The sequence below is a fragment of the Manacus candei genome, unplaced genomic scaffold (assembly GCF_025592945.1).
Source record: "Manacus candei isolate 608988 ecotype Guabito, Panama unplaced genomic scaffold, ASM2559294v1 h1tg000184l, whole genome shotgun sequence".
NCBI lineage: Eukaryota > Metazoa > Chordata > Aves > Passeriformes > Pipridae > Manacus > Manacus candei.
This window is the reverse complement of record NW_026138232.1, coordinates 38,692-61,444: the sequence shown is the minus strand read 5'-3', so window position 1 is coordinate 61,444 and position 22,753 is coordinate 38,692. Positions and strand designations below refer to the sequence as shown.

General features: G+C 58.7%; 1 protein-coding gene across 3 annotated transcripts; it reads left to right on the top strand.

Annotated features, from left to right (window-relative positions):
• The first annotated feature begins 1,756 nt into the window (after positions 1-1,756).
• OTUD7B (OTU deubiquitinase 7B) lies at positions 1,757-21,248 on the top strand. 3 transcript variants are annotated; one of them, XM_051774030.1, is made up of 12 exons: positions 1,757-1,873; positions 7,510-7,654; positions 9,288-9,461; positions 9,578-9,796; positions 13,397-13,498; positions 13,885-14,012; positions 14,716-14,828; positions 15,448-15,575; positions 16,189-16,338; positions 16,941-17,055; positions 18,048-18,132; positions 18,729-21,248. In XM_051774030.1, the coding sequence occupies exons 2-12, from the start codon at positions 7,582-7,584 to the stop codon at positions 20,013-20,015; spliced, it is 2,574 nt and encodes an 857-aa protein (XP_051629990.1). In that variant the 5' UTR covers positions 1,757-1,873; positions 7,510-7,581; the 3' UTR covers positions 20,016-21,248. The 3 variants fall into 3 exon arrangements, with proteins under 3 accessions (XP_051629990.1, XP_051629991.1, XP_051629993.1); XM_051774031.1 differs by lacking the exon at positions 1,757-1,873 and adding an exon at positions 2,364-2,582; XM_051774033.1 differs by lacking the exon at positions 1,757-1,873 and adding an exon at positions 5,485-6,522.
• The last annotated feature ends 1,505 nt before the right edge of the window (positions 21,249-22,753 follow it).

The following is a 22,753-nucleotide window of genomic DNA, read 5'->3' as shown; positions in this document are numbered from 1 at the left end:
AAGTGCTCCATGAAAAGAGGCTCCTGGCAGTAAAATAAGGCCTGGATGGGTTTCCAGCTTTGGAGAGGAGGAGTCACGAGGGGCTTCACCTCACCTCGTTATTGTTTTATAATCTAATTGTGCTAAACGGTGAGAGGGGGAGAAAAAAACGCAAATAAACACGGGAAGGCCCGTTCAGATCCAGAACCTCATCCTTTTGGAAGTGGCATCCCCGGGCAGCGGGGCCACAGGGCGTGCTGGGGACAAACCCTGCAGCCTGTGGGGACAAACCCTGCACATCCCGTCCCTTCTGTGCTGGACAATTCCTGCCCGGACACACAAACCAACCCTTTGTGTGGGACACAAACAAGGGCAGGCTCCTGGCAGGACACAAAGGCAGGATTGAGCTCCGGGATCAGCTGAGCCCTGCGCATGACAGGCCCTGTTTGCCACTGGTGGCCACGGGGGCTCTCCCACCTGTGCTTTTCCTAAGGGAAAACCGGGAAGGCCGAGTGGGAGATGAACCAGAGGGCAAATACACCAGCAATGGCTCTGTGGGAGCTGTGCCAGGACTTCCCAGCACCAGGCCCCTCGGGTTCAGCACAGCACCAGGGCACTGCCCACCTGCTTCCGTGGGCACCCACGGCAAGGGAATGCCAGGCCCTCAGCACAGGGAATTCCAGGTCCTTGGTGCAGGGAATGCCAGGCCCTTGGTGCAGGGAATTCCAGGTCCTTGGTGCAGGGAATGCCAGGCCCTTGGTGCAGGGAATTCCAGGTCCTTGGCACAGGGAATTCCAGGCCCTTGGCACAGGGAATGCAAGGCCTTTGGCACAGAGAATTCCAGGTCCTTGGCACAGAGAATTCCAGGCCCTCTCGGCACAGGGAATTCCAGGCCCTTGGCATAGGGAATGCCAGGCCCTCGGCATGGGGAATGCTGGGCTCTTGGCACAGGGAATTCCAGGCCCTCGGCACAGGGAATGCTGGGCTCTTGGCACAGGGAATTCCAGGCCCTTGGCCCAGAGAATTCCAGGCCCTTGGTGCAGGGAATTCCAGGTCCTTGGCCTAGAGAATTCCAGGCCCTTGGTGCAGGGAATTCCAGGTCCTTGCCACAGGGAATGCCGGGCACTCAGCCGGGGGACGCACTGTCGGGGAAAGGAGGGGTGGCAGTGGCTTTCCATGGCAGGGAAAGACATTCCTGGTGGGAATAGGGCTCAGGGGAGCGGGTGCCAGCCCCTTTGGCCTTCAGGGTCGGGGGCTCAGCCCATGCTGGGGGTCCTGGCCTCACACAAGCCCCCAGAAAGGGGAGGGAGGGCACAGATCGCACACGGGAGGGTTCAGGCCCCGCACGGGGGCCTCGGGCCCCACTCAGGGTGTTACAGACCAAATACAGGGGGTTCGAGGCCCCTCACAGGGGTTACAGACCCCGCACAGGGGGTGCAGCCCCTCACCAGAGTCACAGACCCCACGGCGGGGGTGTCAAGGGGTCTCGCGGCCCTCAGCAGGGTCTCGGACCCCACACGGGGGTCCCGGGGGGGGTCTCGGGGGGTCCCACGGAAGTATCCGGCCCCCGCCCCGCCGCCAGGGGGCGCTCTGCCCCTCCCCCCGCCCCCGCGCACGCGCGGGGCCGCCGCGGGGGTGGGCGGGGCCGAGGGCCGGCGCTGCGCCGCCATTGGCCCAGTCCCGGCGGCGGCCCGCGTGCGCCGGCCAAAGCGTTCCGGGCGGGAACGGGGGCGGCGGCGCGTTCCGGGCGGCGCGTTCCGTTCCTTTCCCCCCCCCGCCCGCCCGCCTGCCCCCCCCCCGCCCCGAGAGCGGCCTCGGCGGCGGCGGCGGCGGCGGCGGGAGGGCCCGGGGGCCGCTCCGCTGCGGGCCGGGCCGGCCATGGAGCCGCGCGCAGGTAACGGCGGGGCCGGCGCGGCGTCTGGAAAGTTTTGTCGGGGCCGGGCCTTGGGATGGCGGGGGGGGCGGGGGGGGGGCGGTGGCGGCGCCCGCGGGGTCACGGCGCGGCCTCGGGGGCCGGGCCCGGGGGGGCGGCTCGGGGTGCGGGGGTCGGTGCCGGAGTGCGGGGTCTGCCCCGGGGTTCGGGTCCTGGGGTTCGAGTCCCGCCTCAGCCCGGGCGCCCCCCCCCCCCCCCCACTCCAACCGCCCACGGCCGGGCCGGGGCCGCCCCCCGCCCGCTCCCGGTGCGGAGCCCCCCGGGGCTTCACCCCCCGCCGTTGGGGCTCCACCGGGGAGGGGGCGACCCCGAGTGCCCCCCCCCCGGGGCCGGGCGGTGACGTTGCCCCAGGCCCGGGGATTTGGGGCCAAATCATCGCTTGTTTTCCCGGTGCCGCCGGGATATCCAGGGCCGGGCCGGGGGGTCGCGCCCGGGGTGGGGGGGTCCCTTCCCGAGTGCTGGAGATCCGTGAGCGGCCGCCGGGGCCGCTCTCGGCTCCCTCGGCAGCGGGGCGCGAGCTCGGGGACAAGCGCGGAGTTTGCCGGTCCCGATCCAGGAGGAATCCAGGGAGCTCCGCGTTGTCCCCGTGGGCGAGGAGCTGCTCGAGGGAAACTCTGCTCCGAGGCCCCGGGAGTCGCCCCCGGGAACTGCCGAGGGATGAGACCCTTGTGTGAGTGTCCGAATCTCACCGGGATAGAGGGCGGCAGGGGGATGGGAAGAGGAGCCGTGTGCCCGAATTACTTGAAATTCGGGACTCTGCTCTTCCCGGTGCCTTGATTTCGGTCGGTTCAGTTTTCTGCTGGAGCGCTTGCGGTAAATCTGTGCCGCCCGGTGCCGGGATGCGGCTCCGCTCTCGGGGGGGGAGCGCTGGGAGATGCTCCCGCCCTCAACAGGTGCCTCGGCTCCCGCAGCAGCGAGTTACACCCTAAACCCATCCCTGGAAAGGGCTGAAAAGTGGATTTTCCCGGCGGGAAGAGCCCTGGATCGAAAGGCTTCAGGGAGGAAACACGGAATGGGGAATAAGGCTGCCGTGGCCTCGATTGCGGAGGGGCCGTTTGGAGCATCCCCTGGGACAGGAGGAAGGACAGAGTGTGCCGGGCCTGGTGCTTCTGGAGATCCAGGGATTGGGCTGGAAATAGTTACGGCCTGGTTTAAGGAGAATTTGGCTCAAAGGGAATTTCCTCAGTGCAGCTGCCGAGAGGACCAAGTTTATTGTCGGTGCTCCAGAGCAGATCCTTAGAGAATCCCTGTCGTTCCTGGGAGCAGAGGAATTGATAACTAGGAGGGATGATGATGATGATGGGGCAGAACCTGGATTTGGCGAAGCTGCTGCGTTTGTGTCGGAGACTTTTTCAGCTTTTATCCCTCTTGGAAGTGTCATTCCAGTGGGTTCCTCAGCCCCAAGCTCAGGATGATCTGGGTGTTGGGAGGAGCCTGACTGTGTCTGGAGCACCGGGAAGCTGTTGGAGTTCTGGAAAACAGGATAAAGCCGTTATTTGAAGCACTGAAGCTTTATAAAAGCAGGATGACTTCTGTAACTCTCACTGTGACTCTCAGCCTGCCCTGACTCCTGAAGCAGCAATGTGGTTTTAGGAACCCTTTTTCCCAGCTGGAAAAGCTCTGCTTGCAGGGATCATGTGCTGTCCTTTTGGGCTGTGCCAGAACTCTGCTGGAGGCTCCTGACCCTGCAGTTCCCGGGATGGTGAATCTCCCTGGAGAGCTGCTCGTACCAGGAGGTGTGACCACAGTGCCACATCCGGCCTGGCCGCAGCTGCCTGTCCCATCTGTGTCCCAAATATCCCTGTTTTTCCCTCTCTCAGACTTCCTCCTGCACCCACAGCACCCTTCCTTCAGGCTGAGGGAGCCTCGGAGCTCGTGGGGTGTCCTGCACCATCAGTTTTATCGGGAATAACCGGGCTTTGGGCTTTGCTGATGGAGGTTCTGTGACGGTGGTGATGCTGCTGCTGATGAGCCAGGTTGATTCCCACCCTGGATGAGGCAGGAGCTGTGTGGTCCATGCAGCCCCTGGTGGGAGCTTAGTGAGCACAGCACAGGTGTCAGGTCAGGTCGGGTTCAGCGCGGTCCCGCTAATCCCGGCGCGGCTGTTCCGGCGGCGTTAGGTAACCTGCCGGGCTGGGACCGGGGTGTGGGATGGGATGGAGGCAGCTCCCACCATCCTGGGGAGCAGGAGGAAGCCAGGAACCTCCTCCAGGACCTTCAGGACCTGCTTGCTTGGAGCTGAGCCATGGGAGAAGCTCATTTTCCTCATCCCTGCTCCGTTAGGGCTCAGGTTGGGGCTGCTCCTCCGTCCCACCTGTGGGTCCTTCCATGGGCCTTTTCCTGGAGCCAGGGGTGCTGCAGGTGTCCCCAGTGTCCCCCTCCTTAGCCCTGAGCGCTGCCAAATTCCAGGGATTTGGGGGATTTGGGTTTGGGGGTTCCATACACGTCCACTGGCCACTCTGCTCCTGCAGCTTCCCAGTGATGGGAGCAAAAAACATCAGGGTGGGTCTGGCAGGATCAAACCTCCCGTGGATTTGGGCAGCTCCTGCCTCACCTGCAGGTCCCCGAGGGCTCTGGGGGTCCAGCCTGGGGGTCCCTGTGTCCCCACAGGGCCAGGGTGTGGCAGAGGGGCCGGGCAGGGAGCAGAGCCCTGGGAGTGGAGTCCTGGCTCCCGACTCAGTTCCTGCAAAACATCACGTGGCAGATCCGGGGGAGAGACGTCAGAGTTTGCTGCTCCTAAAATATTTCTGGAAGTACCTTTATAAACACCCTGGAGCCGCTGGTCGTGGCTGACCTGGAGTTGGGATTTGGCCCTTGCAAAGACATTTATTTTCTGTTTCTGCAGCAGATGTTCAGCACGATGGAAATCTGACAAAATAAGGGAACTAAAGCCCCATAAATCCAGATCCTGAAACTTCCAATGGATCCGGTTTTGCTGCTCCTCAGTTGGTTCCGGTGAAATGCTTCAGCTCAATGTTTTTGGTGGTTTATTTCCCCCCATGGTGGAGCTGAGGGACACTGAGCTCTTGGACCTTGTGTCCTCTGGAATTCCTCCCTCAGTCTCCTAATTCCCCTGATGGCATCTGGGCAGGGAGTGTGGTCCTGCCCCTGCAGGGCCGGGATGCTCTGGGATGCTCCTGCTGAGTCCCTTCCCAGACCTGGCACTTGGAGTTGCTCTGGAAGAGGCCTTGAGGGAGTGGCAGCTCTGGGGGGTTTTATGACTTTCCCCTTGTTTTAGGTGGGTGTTCAGTGTTAGAGGTCTGAATTCCTGTTGGGAAGGGTTTGCAGGCTGCAGGGATTGACTGAACCCGGCTTTTCCCACCGCCTGGAAGGCTGGAGGTCGGTGTTAGTGCCAGGAGGGTCCATTGGAACGTTGGGATGAGGCTTTCCCTCTGTTCCCATGGGGGTGTGACCACGGAATAGTTTGGGTGAGGCTCTGGCTCCTTCTGGTCCAAGCAAGGGGTGACTCTGGGATGGCTGATCCATTGGGAGTCTCGCTGTGCTCAGGCCCTGGGAAGGTGTGGGGGGATATTTGTTAAAATTTGCTAAAAATCCTACTGATGTGTCCTGCAGAAAACTGCCAGGATCACCGGGATCGCAGGAGCGACCAACCTTAGTCCTAAATGCACCTTTTCCCCATTTTTCTGGTTGGAATGTGCCAGGAATGCTCACTCTGGATTCCATCCAGCCGGGATCCATCCCGGGGACTTTGGGGTCTGCTCGGCGCGTGTTCCGTTGCCGGGGGATGGATTCGAAGTTGTGCATCTCCTGGGGCTTGGATTTCCTGTCTGGGCTTGGATTTCCAACCTGTTCCAAAAGGAGGGAAGAGGAGAGGGCGCTTCCCTTCCCCAGGGAAAGGAAATAATCACTAACACTGGGGTGGGGCCGTTTCTCCGCCCGATCCCCGATAAATCTCCGACAGTCCATCGCTGCCTCGTCGGACCCGGAGTTTTCCAGCTGTGTTTTCCTGGGCGTTTTTGGGCGCGAGGGAGTTCGGAATGCCGTGGATGAGGGGGGTGGGCTGTGCTGCTCATTCCCTCCCCAAACCTCCGCCGAGTTTCCATTTTCCTTCGGATTCCAAACCCACCCGCGGGAAGTTCGACCCGTTACCGCAGCAGTTCCACCCCGGAGCCGCTCTCTGCTCCTGCAGCTCCTGCCAGAGATTACGGGATCCTAATTAAGGACGTTGCCTAAATTGGTGGGGTGAGAGCAGGAATTGCTGCCAGATCCCGCTCCCGGAACGCTCCGGGCTTTGGCGTCGCTCCTTCCGACGCGGCTCCGGGATCCGGGATCGCTCCGGCGGTGGAGGAGGAAAACGGAGGAGTTTTTCTGGGGGCAGGAAGTTGATGATGACACCACTGTGAGAGAGTGGGGATGGTGTTTCCCCAGCAAAGCCGGGAAATTCCAGGTTAAAACCTGGATGTTTAACAGGGGAGCTGGGTGCCCTTAGGGAATTTCACCCATCCTCAGGGATAATCTTGGAAAGAGACACCGGGGTGTTTTGTGCTTCCTGAAAAGAGACACTTTCAATGCTCCAGGGAATTTTGTTCATCTTTAGGGATAATCCTGTAAAAGAGATGTTTTTTCCCAAGCACCTGGAAAACAACCAGGTTTGTTTGTATTCCACATGATCCCAAAATTTCCTCTTTTATTCCCAATACACCAGCACCTCCCTCTCCAAGCCTTCCCAATTCTTTTTCCCTCTTCTTCCAAATTTTTGGTTTGGGGTGAATTCTTTTCCTGGCAGTTTCTGTTCCTTGATGGCAGAATTTTTATCCCAACCTTGAACTGCAGAGCCCCAAATCCGGCGGAGCACTTTGCCTGTCTCCCTTTCCCTTTCCCCCTCTGCCCCGAGGAATGCGGAAAATCAGGATTCGGAGGCATGGCAGGAGCACACGCCTTCCCCAGGCTCAGAAACTGCCAAAATCCAAAGTTACAGAATAGATCTTTGGTTTTGCTCCCTTCTGGGAAGGAGCTCTGGATTGGGAAGGAGGCTGGGAAGGAGCTCTGGGTTGGGAAGGAGCCTGGGAAGGAGCTCTGGGTTGGGGAGGAGCTCTGGATTGGGAAGGAGCTCTGTCTGGACATTTATTTTCCCTGCAAGAGCAGTTGGGGTTTTTTCTTTGGTTTGGGTTTCGTTTTTTCTTTTTGCCTGGAAGGAGATTTTTAAGATTTATTTTCCTTAGGACACATCTCCTAATTCCAGCATTTTGGCTTTGCTTCCCCTTCCCTGGCACGCAGCTCAGAGCGGGATGGGGCAGGGATTTGCTCCCTGCAAATGTCCGAGAGGAACTTCCTGCTTTCTCACTGCTCCCAAACATTCATTTCTTATATCATTTACTCCCAGCTCCTTATCCCTAATGCAGAAAAAAAAGCTCCACCACCTCTGAGATGAGAACTGGGTTTAGTTCCTGAATTTTCCAAGGAAATGCCCGTCGCTGGCGGAGCCGTTGCAGCGAAACGGGCGTTGCTCTCCCAGTTCCCAGTGAGTGAACAGGCAGTCCTGGAGCACAGTTAATTCTAGGGGGGAGGTTTATGACCTGGCTCCTCGTTTTATCCTCCACCACACGACCCATGGGCGCTGTTGGTGTCGTTCCCAGATTGATGCCGAGGAGCCGATCCGGCGCCGCCGACCCCGTCCGTGCGCGGCTCCATGAGCCACGGCCTCGGCTATGGACATCGTCCTGTCGGATTTTGTTCGCTCAACGGGGGCAGAACCGGGGCTGGCCAGAGACCTCCTGGAAGGTAGGAAAGCTGGGAATAACTGGGGAAGAGCCAGGGACGGCTGGTGGGGAGGAAAAAAGGGTCGGGAAGAGGGGCTGGAGCTGCAGGGCTGGGATAGGAAAATCCTGCCCTGGGGACGCTCTGCCTCGGTTTCTCCTCACACATCCCTTGGGTGATGGATTGCAAACGTTGGGAAGGAAAGGGCAGCAACCAGGAGGGTGGATTCCCTTCCTCCATCCTCTCCATGTGCCACCACAAGCAGCACAGCTGAAGGGGTTTTTTTTCTTTCTGTCAGCAGTACCTTGAAAAAATCGAGGATTTTCTCCTTTATGTCAGTGATATCTTAAAAAAATGATGCTTTTTCCATTTTAGCAGCAGTGCCTTCAAAAACTTTAGGATTATGGTTCTTTCCAGTGGCACTGCCTCCTGAAGGGAGGGATCATTGTGATCATGTTCAGTGGGTGCTGCAGGTGATCCCTTTCTCCCTGTGCTCCCAGTGGTGGGAAGGGTGCAGGAGGAAGGATCCCAGCTCAGTTTTGGGGCTGTGAAGGTGCTCATGGGCGTTGCCTTTGGGTTCGTGTTGGCCAGTGAGTCAATCCTGGGAATGCTGGGGGACACAGACACTGTGTGTGCAGAATTATCCCAGCTGGAATTAGAGCGACAGGCCCCCCTGCCTGAGTTTCTTCCCATCATCCCTGGTTTATGCCATTCAGCTCATTTTTGCTGTTGCTTGAACCCAGGAGCAGCTGCTGCAGCAGCACCTGCTCCCAGCTGGGATTCCTGGCAGGAAGGAGTTCAAAGCCCTGAAATTGGTGCCAGAATCCAGGTCTTTAGGCAATTTTCTCCACCTTAGCTCGGCGCTGGCGGCATCAATCCGTAGCTTTATTTTTCCTCTTTAAACTCTCGATAGTGGCAGGTTTCAGGGCTTCACCCCTGGAATTTCGGGAGCCCAGCATTGCCCCGGTGGAATTGGGGCGAGTCGTGGGTTTGGGTGTGTCTGAGTTCTGGTTCCTGGGTTTTGGGTCACTCGGCCTCACGTCAGGATTTCGGATCCTGTCTGTCAGGGGGAATATTTTGGTTTGTGATGGGAAAGGTTGAGTGGATTTTCCGTCCAACCTCCCCCCTCTCCCCCATTCCCGCTTGCTGCAGGAGTTGATTTATTTTGACAACGGCCCTTCCAGCTCGTTTTGGTGACGCTGCTGTTCCTCCGGCAGCCTCGGAGGAGCTGACAGCTGCAGGGGTGGGAATGAGGGAAAACACAAGGATTTTCCTTTTTTGGGTGGCATTAGTGAAGCAGTCGGATAAATAGATGCATAAAGTGAAGTTTGAGGGCGAGGTGAGCGATTTAAGTCGTGTTTTTCCGTCTGTGCTTTGAGTTCCCTCCACGTGTCAACTGTCTGGTGGCAGCGACAGGTCTGGCGGATCGTGGAACCGTGGAGTGGGTTGGCTCATCCTGTTCATGACAGGGACACCTCCCACGAGACCAGGTTGCTCCAAGCCTTGAACACTTCCAGGGATGGTCCATCCACAGCTTCCCCGGGCGGGCTGTGCCAGGGCCTCCCCACCCCGCGCTCGGTTTCCCAGCGGGACGTTCAGGACCTGCCCGTTTTTCCGTGTTCTGCGAGGGTGACCGGTCCAATCCCTTCCCGCGCAGGCAAGAACTGGGACCTGAGCGCGGCGCTGAGCGACTTCGAGCAGCTCCGGCAGGTGCACGCCGGGAATTTGCCGCCTTCCTTCAACGAGGGCCGCGGTGCCCGGCCCCCGGAGCCGCGGGAGGCGGCACGGCCGGGCCGGCCGCCCCTGCAGCGCCAGGATGACGTCGTGCAAGGTCGGTGTCCCGCAGCCGGGGGGGGGTCCCTCAAACCTCCTCCTGCGCCACCACATCTGTGGTGGCTTCCGTGGGGTTTGCCCCGCTCAGGTGGGTTTGCTCTCTTCCCCCCCCAGAGAAGCGCCTGTCCCGGGGCATCTCCCACGCCAGCTCCACCATCGTGTCCCTGGCGCGTTCCCACGTCTCCAGCAACGGCGGCGGCAGCGAGCACCTGCTGGAGATGCCCATCTGCACCTTCCAGCTGCCCGACCTCACCGTGTACTCCGAGGAATTCCGCAGCTTCATCGAGCGGGATCTCATCGAGCAGTCCATGCTGGTGGCACTGGAGCAGGCCGGTGAGTGCTGGCTCTGTGCTGGTGGCAGTGGGACCCTTGGGAACACCCCAGGATGTCACACGGATTCATATCCGACAGGGAGTCATTCCATCCTTTTTATGGCCTGGTGCAAGGGCTGAGGAGGAGCTGCTTCCTTCGCCCAGGGACACCGAGTGTAAATAGCCCAGGGCTGTTGTCACCACGCACAGATGAGTGGGGACACCCAAAAGCTGGCATTGTCTCACTCCTGGAGCATTCCAGTGCCCTGCTCCATCCATCCAGGGAAAAGGGAATTCCTGTGTAACACAGACAGCAGCTCATCCTGCTGACAAATCCAGGATTGATTTTGGACACAAGGTCGATGCTGCTGCTCCAGCACCCACTGGTTCACTGTGTGCCTGGGGAGGAATCCCCTGCCAGGGCACATGGATTTGCTTTCCATCGGTCTCCTGAATTTAGATTTACAGCTCCCAGGGGCTCTGTAAATAAGGTTGAGCTGGGGAATGGGCAGGACCTCCGTGTTGGCAGGGAAAAACCCCACCCCTGGCACCAGGACACAGGAGGGGTCTCAGGAGGGTCTGCACCCCCAGTTGTTCCCGTGGCTGCTGCACACACAGTTATCCTCGAGGATAACAGACACTTGGAGTGCCCAACCTCTCCCTCTCCTGCTCAGGTGTTGCTGTAACAAATATTCTCATGTTTTGGGAATGAGCACCTGATCCCAGCGATCCCGTTACACGGCACCGGTGCAGATAAACCCCGGATCCCATCCCAGCAGGCTCGGGGGCTTGGGTTCCTGTGTCCCAGCACGAAGGGGGTGAGGGGGCTGGGGGTGGCTGGGTGCTCCATCCGTGGGCTGGGGGTGCTTCCAGGCACGCTGGGACACCATTAACTGGAAGGAATTTAGAAGACGCCTTTGGGAGACTCTGTGGGTTGTTATAAACGAGTGTTTGTCTGCAACAAAGGGCTGTAATGCAGCTATGAAATATTCCAAGCTGTAATGCAGCTATGAAATATTCCAAGCTGGATTCCAAGTAGGGTTTCGAGCATGGTGCTGCGATCTAGGGAGACTCCCGTTATTAATTTAGCACGTGCCGTCCTTAGGGGACTAAGGAAATGTTTTATAGCCCAATAAATGTTCAGATCCTCTCCCTGTGCATCCAGAGATCCCGTTACACCACTGTGGCAGAGTAAGTGCTTCCAAAGTGGCTGTAAATTGCAACGGGATCCTCTGGGAATGCCTTGAACGTGCTCGGAGTGGTGTGGAAAGGTCTTGGTAGAGCTGAAACCTCAGCCCTCGCCGTAGCCTTGGTGTCCTTTGGCACAAACCCTCGTGGATCAGGCCTTGCCCTGTGCTGGGAAGCTGCAGAGTGGGTTCAGTCGTGGCACATCCCTGGGACACTCCCTCATGTGATCACACAGTGATCCATGAGAGTGGATTCCCGGTAGCCTTAGGGGAGCCATTTGGGTTTTGGATGAGACAGTTCTCATTTTGGGCTGGGAGGAGCTGCCAGTTCCTCCCCACTGCCGTGACCTGTTCGGGTGGCTCCTGTTGGAAGAAACAATGGGATTTCCCCAAACACACCTTTGGGTGCAGGTCCTGATCTGGTGTTCTGTGGGGTGACACTGGACCCCGCGGGGCTGTGGTGCTGGACGCAGAGGGAGCCTCTGGATGCTGACGGATTTTCCCGGCGTGCAGATCTGCCACCGCCGCTCTGGGAAGATCCCTCGTGCTCCTGAACCCAGTTGTCTTCCCTGCAGAGCTCTCAGGGGTGTTTCCTAAGAACCACACGCAGAGAAACGTGTTGTTTTCAATCCTTCTGGGCGGCCTCTCGGCCTTTCCGCCGCCTCGACGGGAGCAAAACATCGGGAGCAGGGTTGGGCTGCGGTTCCTTTGGAGACGACTTCTCTTGCATAACCAGAGTGGCTACAAACACTCGGGCCCAGAAATACCTCCCCAAGGTGTGTCCCCTGGGATGGCACCCAGCCAGAGGTTGCACAACCTCCGAAATGCCAACCGAGACTCCCAACTCCACGGAAAGGGGCATCAGATGCTCCAGGAACGGGGAGGGGGGGAAGTGGATCAAAGGGGTCCCTCGGCAGCGTTTCGGGGGGGGGGCAGCTGCTGTGAGGCGCTGCCTTCGCTCCCCTGGCCCTGGGCCACTTGGCCAGGCTCCTGACTCGGCCGTGCCAGGAGCTGTGTGGAGGGAACAGCCGGCTTTTCCAGGCGGAGCCGTTGTCCCCGGGCTCGGCGTGGAACCCTTCCAGCTCCAGCGGGTCCCTCTCCCGGCGCAGGGGACAGGAACGACCCACCTGCGTCACACCGGGCTCGTGGGGTTGTGTTTTCTCGTGTCCAGGGGTGTTTAAACCCCAGTTTTCTGCGCTTAGCTCCTCCCTGAGGCTGTGCAAACCATTTCCAGCAATCCCGTGTCTGCATGTCGGGGTCTCTGGCAGGGACCGGGCTCAGGAGGAGGGAGAGGCTCCTTGGAAACGCTGGGAAAGGGCTGGTTTCCTGCAGGAGCAATTTAAATACAGCTTGCTGGAAGCCTGAACAGCCTTTTCCAGCCAAAAACCTGCCTGTTGCACGGGATCCAAAAACTACTGGGGAACGAGGCAGCCAAGGAGGGGTGTTGAGGGCAGGGCAGGGTGAGACACAGCCTGGGGGGTTCAGAGTCCTGATCCAGCCCCACTTTGCTCCCTCAGGAAGGGCTGGACCTCCAGGCTGAGCCTCCAGCCACGCTGGGCTCGCTGGGCATTTTTTCCTACCTTCTATTTTTAGCTGCTCTCGAGTCAAATCACCACAATGACCCAAAACTCGCGGTTTAAAGGGCACAAAGCGCCGTCAGTTTGTGTTTGTAGCGGGAAAGCTGCTGGGGTCAGCAGAAATCCCAGAGTGTTCTGCCTGAAAACCAGTGAGCAGGGAAAACCAGGCTGTGAGAGGGTCGAAACTGGAGGGATTTGGTTCCAAGAGGCAGAAAAAAGCTGGTTTTCCCTGGAGAAGCTGTTTGTGCCAGGTGCTCCGGGAGGCATTTTCAGCCTGGTGGGCTTTTTGGGGAGAGAAATAAGAGGGGTGGGGGAGAAATGAGTAGAGGAGGACTGGTCTGGGTGGAAGTCCTGTCTCCTATTCCTGTTTAATTCTGATTTGGGTGACCCTGTTCAGCCTGGCTCTTTCCTGGCATCCCCTGGAAGTTTTACAGCTCCAACCTCCCCTTTTTGTTGCTTTGTCAACGTCCTGACTCTTCCTCCCAGCCCTGGGATGGGTCTATCCCTGTTCCCCAGCCCTGGCACGGGTCTGTCCCTGTTCCCCAGCCCTGAGATAGGTCTGTCCCTGCTCCCCAACCCTGAGATAGGTCTGTCCCTGCTCCCCAGCCCTGAGATAGGTCTGTCCCTGCTCCCCAGCCCTGAGATAGGTCTGTCCCTGCTCCCCAGCCCTGAGATAGGTCTGTCCCTGCTCCCCAGCCCTGAGATAGGTCTGTCCCTGCTCCCCAGCCCTGGCACGGGTCTGTCCCTGCTCCCCAGCTCATTCATCTGGTTTTTGTCCTCATTGGTGGAAATTTTGGAGGGGTTGAGCCCCCCAGTGCCGTGCTGTGCTGTGGTTTCATGCTCTCCCACATTCCCCAGGGCGCCTGAACTGGTGGGTGACGGTGGATCCCAGTTGCCAGCGGCTGCTGCCCCTGGCCACCACCGGCGACGGGAACTGCCTCCTCCACGCCGCCTCCCTGGGTAAGGCTGGGCTTAATCCATGGGGAAACAACCAACTGGCCCTGGGGGCAGAGCCCAGGTGGGAGCAGGACCCAGCATCTCCCATCCATTCCCGTGGGAAACGGGGATGCTGCTGCTCCTCCCGGCCTCAGCGACGGTCAGTGGGGGGCTCAGGCTCTATGGGAGCGGGATGGGTTGAAGGGAAGGGGCTGCCAGCAGCTTGTGTGCTCCTCAGATCCCTCTCCCTGTCCATCTGGCAAGATTCCCCAGGATCCTGAAGGAAACGTGGGATAACGGAGCCGCCCCTTCCCTCACCCGGCACGTCTGCCCGGGCCGCGGGACCTCAGCGGGTTGGAGGGTGTGATACCAGCCCCTCCTGATCCTCCTCTCCGTCCTTCCCCCTGCAGGAATGTGGGGCTTCCACGACCGGGATCTCATGCTGCGGAAATCCCTCTACACCCTGATGGACAAGGGAGCGGAGCGGGAGGCGCTGAGGCGGAGGTGGCGCTGGCAGCAGACGCAGCAGAACAAGGAGGTGGGAGCCGACTGAGCGTCGGTTTGGGCCCTCTTTGCCAAGGAGAAAGTCCTGGGAAAACACCCCCTGGGTTTGGGAGGGGCTCTCCTGTCAGGTGTGGAATTTTTGGGCAGCTCCCTGAGGTGTGTCCTGCAGTCAGAGCTGCGTCAAACTGAGAGGGGCTTGGGACGAGTGGCAGGGCAGGGGAAAGGGTTTAAATTAAAACAGGGCAAGTTTGGGGTAGTGCTGGGGAGAAATTCTTCCCTGTGAGGGTGGTGAGGCCCTGGCACAGAATGCCCAGGGAAATGTTCAAGTGTTCCATCCCTGGAAGTGTTCAAGGCCGGGTTGGACAGCGCTTGGAGCAACCTGGACTAGGGAGAGGTGTCCCTGCCATGAAGGGGATGAGCTTTAAGGTCTCTCCTAAGCTGCTGCCTTGAGGAAAGGTGGATTTCCTGAAGCCAACCCCTGCAGCAGGCTTTAGACATTTGTGCCATTGGACCAAACCAACATATCCTGCAGCTAAAGCCTGGTGGGATGGAGGTGCCCTCAGGGCTGTGCCAGCCAGGGCTGTGCTCCACTTTCAGGGACGTGGTGTGGAACACGTTGATTATTTTTGCATAAATCCGTAAAGAAAAGTTGTGCCGTGGGTATAAACCAGCGCTGGAGCGACTGGGGAGAGATTTCCTTGGAGGATTTTGGGTTCTCTTTGCCCATTTTTTTTCAGTCTGGGCTGGTGTACACGGAGGAGGAGTGGCAGAAGGAGTGGAACGAGCTGATCAAGTTGGCGTCCAGCGAGCCCCGCGTTCACTACGGCACCAACGGCGGCGGCTGCGGCGGGTGCGTGAGTGCCCAGAGACAACAACACAGCCAGGGGGAAAACAGGGAATGTCCTCCCTCAGAGCACAGCTCGGGGTGGTGCCCCAGGGCAGGGGACAGGCCTGGGGGGCCGTGTTGGGCCGGCTCGTTGGGGTTTCGGGGGGAAAAGGAAGGATCAGGAGGAAACTCGAGGCCCACAGAGCATCTGAGGAAAGGATTTCGGTGCTGCACGGCCTCTTCTGTGGGGCAGCACATGGATTGAACAGGGAGTGCATCTTTTCCTCGTGTTTCCTTGTGTTGCTGGCTCCGAAATGAGGGAATAACCCAGAGCTGAGAGTTTCTGCCTCTCGCTCTGTTTCAAGGGCACTTCACTGCTGCAGCCGTCCTGGCAGCTCCCACCTGGGAGGCCCCTTAGATAAGGGACTCCCAGCAGTGCCAGGCAGCAGCTGGGCATTTCCTGGGCACAAACCCTTGCCTTGGAGCAGGACATTTCAGGGATCCACATCTAAAACCCCAAATTAGCACTGAGATCAACCTTTAGCGCTGTCGATCCACCTCTCCATGGCCGCCTCTGAAGCTTCCTCCTGGTGTTACAAAACAATGATTGAATATCCAGAAGGTGAAATTCTTCTTCCCCAAGGGTGGAGAGCTCAGAAGAGCCAGTGTATGAGAGCCTGGAGGAGTTCCACGTCTTCGTCCTGGCCCACGTGCTGAAGAGACCCATCGTGGTGGTGGCAGACACGATGCTGCGGGACTCGGGGGGCGAAGGTGAGACCTGCCCTCTCTTCCCAAAGCCTCTCAGACCTGTCTGTGCTCAGAGTCCACCTTTCCTCTCAATCTCAAGGGCTCTTTGCCCCCGAGGCCGGGTCTGGAGTTGGGAGCAGCACACGGGGCACGTTCACCTGCTGCAGGTGAACTCCTGGAAGGGCCCGGGCCCAGCTCAGCTCCCAGCCCTGTTTCTGCTGCTTTAAGAGCATCCCCATGAGGATTTTTCTTTTTTCTACCTCTTTTGCCCCACACACATGTGTAGAGATGGGAAATTCTGTTCCCTGTGTGGTGGATTTTCCACCATCACCTTCAGTTCCCTGTCAGAGAAGGTCATTCGTTTTCCATCACTCCGTGGGCAAAGTTTGTCTTGTGGGGGAGTGAAGAGGGGGTTTTTTTTATAGAAAATACCAGTTCACTCTGCATTTTCCACCCTCCTGATGTAAAATAAATGTCTGGTTTGGGTTGTGGTTTTGTTTAATGTCCCTTGAAATGACGGATAATTGCAGGTGAGACCTTGACTGAGGCGAACGGCTCATTCTGGAGCAGTTGTGGCACAAACAACTCTGAACTCTTGAACCTGTGATCAGAACTAACCACCCTGGTTTCTTCCCAGCATTCGCCCCGATTCCCTTTGGAGGGATCTATCTGCCCCTGGAAGTCCCAGCCAACAAATGCCACCGGTCTCCGTTGGTTCTGGCTTACGACCAAGCCCATTTTTCTGCCCTGGTCTCCATGGAGCAGAAGGAAAACACAAAGGATCAAGGTAGGGGATGAGATCCAGGTGAAAAAAGCATTGAAGGAGTCCCGTGGAGGAGGATTTGGGGATGCTGGGGGGGAAAAGCTGGGCAGGACCTGGCAACATGCACCAGCAGCCCAGGAAAACAACAGTGTCCTGACCTGGGAGCCCTTCCAGTGCTTAAAGGGCCTCCAGGAGCTGAAGAGGGACTTGGGACAAGGACATGGAGTGACTGGACAAGGGGCAGTGGCTTCCCACTGACAAAGGGCAGGGTTGGATGGGATATTGGGAAGAAATTCCTCCCTGGGAGGGTGGGGAGGCCCTGGCACAGGTTACCCAGAGAAGCTGTGGCTGCCCCATCCCTGGAAGTGTCCAAGGCCAGGTTGGACAGGACTTGGAGCACCCTGGGCTAGTGGGAGGTGTCCCTACCCATGGCAGGGGGTGGGACTGGATGAACTTTAAGGTCCTTTCACCCCAAACCTTTCCATGGTGCTCTGCCAATTCCATGATCCCAAGCACTGGCAGTCACTGGGATTTGCTGTGGTGCTGTTCCCCTCAGAAAGGTGGGCTGTGACTGTGGGATATTTGTCCTTTTGGGCTGTGAACGTGGTGTTTCTGTCCCGGGGCAGCCGTGATCCCTCTGACGGACTCCGAGCACAAGCTGCTCCCGGTGCACTTCGCTGTGGATCCCGGGAAGGAGTGGCAGTGGGGGAAGGATGACAGTGACAACGTCAAACTGGCCAGGTTGGTGATCCACGGGGGATCCAGGGTGGGGATCCATAGGGAATCTGGGTTGGTGATTCATAGGGAATCTGGGTTGGTGATCCACGGGGGATCCAGGGTGGAGATCCATAGGGAATCTGGGTTGGTGATCCACAGGGGATCCAGGGTGGAGATCCATGGGGGATCCAGGGTGGAGATCCATAGTGGATCTGGGCCGGTGATCCACAGGGGATCCAGGGTGGAGATCCATAGGGAATCTGGGTTGGTGATCCACGGGGGATCCAGGGTAGAGATCTGTAGGGAATCTGGGTTGGTGATCCATAGGGAATCTGGGTTGGTGATCCACGGGGGATCCAGGGTGGAGATCCATAGGGAATCTGGGTTGGTGATCCAGGATGGGGATCCACAGAGGGTCCAGGTGGTCCACAGAGCAGAGTGGTCAGGGCTGGAGGGGTCAGCCCTGACCCCAGCTGGGATTTCTTGTGCTGGATGGAGATTGGGCTTAGGGGATGACACTGCTCGTGGGGATGGGGCAGCTTTTCCTTCATTCTCCTTCACTTTGGTACATTTTGGGTGGGGCTGTGACATCTCCTGAGCTTCCTTCCCACATGGTAAAGAGATGATGCTCCAGGTCCTGGAGCTCCAGGTGTAGCAGTGGAGGATCTTCCATCATATTTCCACAAAAAAAGGTGTATTTTTCCATTCCCAACCAAATCCCTGTGCCGTGGGCCCCTGGAGAGGGGAGAGTGGTGGCCACCAGGCCCTGCCTGGCTTGGGTTGGACTTTGGGCAGGTCTCACCATGGTTTGGTCCCAGCAGCTGCTGTTGCTGAGGCAGAGGAAGCGTTTTAATTCCAACACTTTTGAGAATCTGATTTCTCCCTTTGGTGTTCCACTGAAAAGTTTGGAAAGCTGCAAAAACACAGGGAATAATGTAAATACGGGGGAAACCCAGGTGGGAATTGGAAACTGGGCTCTAACTTGTGTTTCCCTCCCCTCTCCATGGTGACACCAGTGTGACGCTGTCGCTGGAGGCCAAGCTGCACCTGCTGCACAGCTACATGAATGTGAGGTGGATCACGTTGCCTTGTGACACGCAGGTAAAGGGACCAGGAGGATCTTCTTTACCTGTGAATTATTTAACCCTCCTCTCCGCAGGGCAGCTGGTGTGGGGCCTCACCTGGGGGGCTCTGCCTGCCGGATTTGCAGCTGGTTCTGCTCTGAGCGGGGAAGTGACTCGGTTTGGTGGGTGTGCACCTCTTTCTCAGAGCTTTCCGTGCCCGTTTTCACTCTTCACACCACCCAGAAGCCCCCGTGCCCCTCAGGGCGGGGAAGGGGATGCTCCGTGCTCCAAACAAACAGGAGCTGTTGGTTTACAGCCACCTCGAGACTGGGACCAAGTATCTTCCCCCCTCTTCGCTGGCTTTGCCCCTGAAACCTCGAGCCAGTGGAGATGTTACAGAACCCCAGAATAGAGTCATCAAATCATAGAACAAAATCATAAAGTCCCAGAATATCCCAGGTTGGAAAGGTGCCACGGGGATATCTGTGGGTGTGCAGGGCAGCATCGCTCGGTGTCTGAATGTCATCCCCTCCGTGCTCCGAGCAACATCACCTCCTTTGCTTGACCTTCCGCGTGAAAATCCTTACCCAAGGAATTCCTAGAGTTTGATATTTGGCTTTCCTTCTTCCCCAGGCTCCTCTGGCCCAGCCGGAATCCCCCACGGCCTCCGCAGGGGACGACGCTCGTTCAGCGGCGGAGTCGGGCGAGTCGGACAAGGAGTCGGTGTGCAGCAGCTCTGCCAGCAACGGGGGCCTGAGGGCAGGCAAGGACAGGGAGAAACCAAAGAAAGAGCGGGAAAAGGAGAAGGAAAAGGATAAGAAACGGGCAGACTCGGTGGCCAACAAGCTGGGAAGCTTCGGGAAGACTCTGGGCAGCAAGCTAAAAAAGAACATGGGGGGCTTGATGCACAGCAAGGCCGTGAAGGGCGGCCTGAGCAACGGGCAGGGAGACACCCTGGAGAAGAAGAAGAAAGGGTCCCTGAAGGCACGGAAAGGCAGCAAAGAGGAATGCTCCCCGGGAGACTTGGCAGCTCCCACGGAGAAGGCGTGCCCGGGGAAAGCGGCCCCGGAGAAGGCGCCGGACCCCTCCAAGTACAGCAGCGACGTGCGGCTGAGCCTGAGCATCCTGCGCGCGGCCATGCAGGGCGAGCGCAAGTTCATCTTCGCCGGCCACCTCAAGACCAGCACCCGGCACCAGTTCCAGGAGGAGATGATCCAGAGGTACCTCCTGGACGCCGAGGAGCGCTTCCTGGCCGAGCAGAGGCAGAAGGAGGCGGAGAAGAAGGCGCTGGGCAGCGCTGCCCCGGCCAAGAAGCCGGAGGGGGACGCGGGCGCCCACCGGGGCGAGGAGGTGATGCCAGGCCCTGTGTTCCCCCAGCTGCCCCCCGCCTACCCCTCCCAGCCCCTGGAGCCAGCCCTGGGGGCTAAAATAGCCGCTTTTCCCGCGGGCTATTCCGGCGTTTTCACCTTCCCCAGGCCCTCCGTGGGCAGCGCGGAGGGGCCGCACCCCCCCGGGTGCCCCGAGGGCCGGAGGCAGCTGGCGGGGGGGCCCTGCGGGAGCCTCCCCCCCTACGCCACCCTGCCCCGGCACCACCAGGCCCGGCCCGGCCCCCCTGGCCCTGCCCAGCCGGGCAGGTTCTCCCCCACGGACATGGACATCCAGCCCCCCTTCCCGCCGGAGTGCGAGGGCTCCGGCTGCCTCCCCCCGCACAGCAACGGCTGCCGGGAATTCCTGGAGCAGGACAAGGGGGGAACAGCGGATAAAACGAGAAGCCGAGCCCTCTACGGCATCCAGCAGACCAAGTGCAAACAGCCCAACTGCAGCTTTTACGGACACCCGGAGACTGGGAATTTCTGTTCCTGCTGTTACAAGGAGGAGCTGCGGCGCCGGGAGCGGGAGGCGCTGGTGCACAGGTTCTGACGCTCCCCCCACCCCCCGTGCGGATCCGGGACCCCTGGAACACGGGGAATGCAATAATATAGATCCATTATGGTTTTATACACACCCCTCCCCGCCCCCCTTCCCGGGAGCGGGCGATCGTGGGATTGGGCTGGTGGGATGGAGGGGGCTGCAGGAGGGAGAGGGCAGGGGAAAACCAGCCCCCTCTTTCCCGGAGCCCCTGCGAGGGAGGAGGAGGAGGATTCCCGGGGATGGCTTGGGACAGCGGGGGCTGCTCGGGTCGGAGCACAGGGTGAGGGGGGAGAATTCCTCAAAAACTCAATAAACCAGACCAAAGCTTTGGGAGCTGGGGGCGGAGGGTGAGGGGGGGCAGCCCCCGCCGGGTCCTTCCCGTCACCCCCGACCGCCCGGGACGGAGCGAAAACGCCCCGGTTGGAGCGTCACAAACCTTTTAATGGAGTTTTTTAACACTGGTTTTATTCTGTATTTCTTCTTGCTGGTACTGAGCGACGGTCGGAGTTGGACACTGGTGGGGTGGGGTGGGTCGGACTCCCCCTGCCCGGCCCCGGGGATGGCTCCGAGCGCTGGGAGGGCGGGCCCGGGGGCTCTGCCCCTCCGTGGGGCTCTGCCCTCCCTCACGGGCTCTTCCCCCGCCCCTGACGGGCTCAGCTCTGGTTTTAAAATGCTCTTTTTAAACACTTCCTGGGGCAGGGGGAGCTCCCAGGGGTTGGAGCTTTATTTTCCCGTGTGGAAGCCCCAGCCTGCCGGGAGAACCGAAGGTCGGAGTCTCCTGCCCGGAATTCCCGCCGGAGTGGGGCAGATCCCCCCAGGGCAGGGGGGGATCAATCCGGGGGGGGGTCGCATAACTCCGTACTTGAGCACAGCTACTCCGTACTACCTCTGATCCCGATTAACTCGGCTCCGTTGTGCTGAGCCACCAACTGACCTTTAGGCTGAGGAATTAATCCATATTTTTGATAACAGGGCTAAAAAGCGGAACAATAAGGTAAAAATCCTCCCGTGACTAATGTCCCACGGCATTCCCAGCCCCATCCCGGCCTCCCCCTCACCCCCCCCCGCCAGCTCCCAGGGTGGGATTCACTTTAGCACTGCGAAGTTTGCACAGAAATCCTTGGGTTTTTTGGTAACTGCAGCTCCCAAACCGGCCCCAGTCCTGCACAGAGCGAGGTGCAGCGTTTCCCATCACATGGAAATAAAACAGGAGTTCTATCCATCAGCCCGAGCTTTACAACATTCCCTTGTTTTTATTTTGGGGTTTGTTTTCCAGAAGGCACCAAACTATGCAACCCCCCCCCTCCCGAGCTGCTCCTGCCTGTGGCCCTTCCTGGGAGAAGGGATAGGGGATTAGGGGATGGGGTGGAGGAGCTGGAAGGGTGCTGAGCTCGGGGCTCACCCGACGCCTTACTCTTGGCCCCACAAATGTTGACTTAGACCTAAAACCCCCCCCGAATTAAGGCTTTTCCGAGTGGCATCCCAACACTTTGAATCCACCCAACAACGCTCCCTTGCCCCCGAATTTTCAAATCCGAATTTCAAACGCCCCGGGGATGGTTTGACTCCAGTTTTAAGTTGTTTCCCCTGGTTTTATGAAATCCCCAAGCGTGGCTGAAGCTGCAGGATGCAGTCGGTGCTCCCAGGGGTTGCTCCTGCTCCCTTTGGCTCCTCTGGCCTCGGAACAAAGGCCAGAGAGTGCAGTTTTTCCCTCAAACTGCAGGAATTCCAGTGGGACTTTACCCCCGGGGCAGGGATGTGCCACAGGCTCTGCCCCTACTTGGTTCACCCCGGATTTTGAGCCGAGGTGGTTTAAAACCAAACCAAACCTTCAACTGTTGTGTGGGCACTTGGCTTTAAGTTCCAGTTTCCCACGTTCATTTTTCCCAAAATCAGAGCAGCAGGTTTATTTTGGGGTTGGGAATACCCTCCAGCTGTGCCAGGAGCTCCGGGAGCAGGGATGCCCCACGGCACAGTGGGGAAGGCAGGAGGTGACACTTCACTGCTGGTTCCTCGAGTTTTGGGAGAATTTCTCTGCAATTTGGTTAAATCCATCCCAATGGATGCTGGCTTTGGGTGGGGGTGGGAAGCACCCGGACCCGCTCGCTGCTTTATTGGGTTTGGGGTGGGGGGGAGAGAGAGGGAAAATGCAGAAAACCTGGAGGAAAAGCACCAAACCTGCCCCGGGGAGGGATTTTTCCACTGGGCTGGGGACAGGGAGGCTGCAATGTGACCCCAAGGTCAAACTAAGTGCACTTACTGGTGTGGTTGGAATTCAAATCGCTGCCATCGGATCCTGGTGGAAGAGAACTTTGTCTTTCAGGGTGTGTAAAACCCGTTCTTGGGATTTTCTTTGATTTTATTAAATGAGATTCACCTTCGCCGCTCCCCGGCCCCCTCGGCGGGGGAGGCCGGGGCAGCTTTGGGTCTCACTAACGCCGAGTGACCTGAATTAATTCTGCAGTGGTTTATTCACAAAAAAAAAAAAAAAAAAGAAAAACAAAACCAACCTTTTTTTATTATTATTATTATTATTAATTCCGTATTAATTGGTGATATTCGGCCTCCTGGTGAGCAGGGCTGGAGCGGCGCGGTCGGGCTGTACCTGCGGCCTCGTTGTGCTGCCACAGACTCACTGACAATAAAAACCTTCAGCTGATGCACCTGGGCAGTGCTGAGGCTCCTTCCTCCCCTCACCCCTCCTGGGGACCCCAATTCCCTCCTGGGGCTGCTCCTCATCCCCTTCT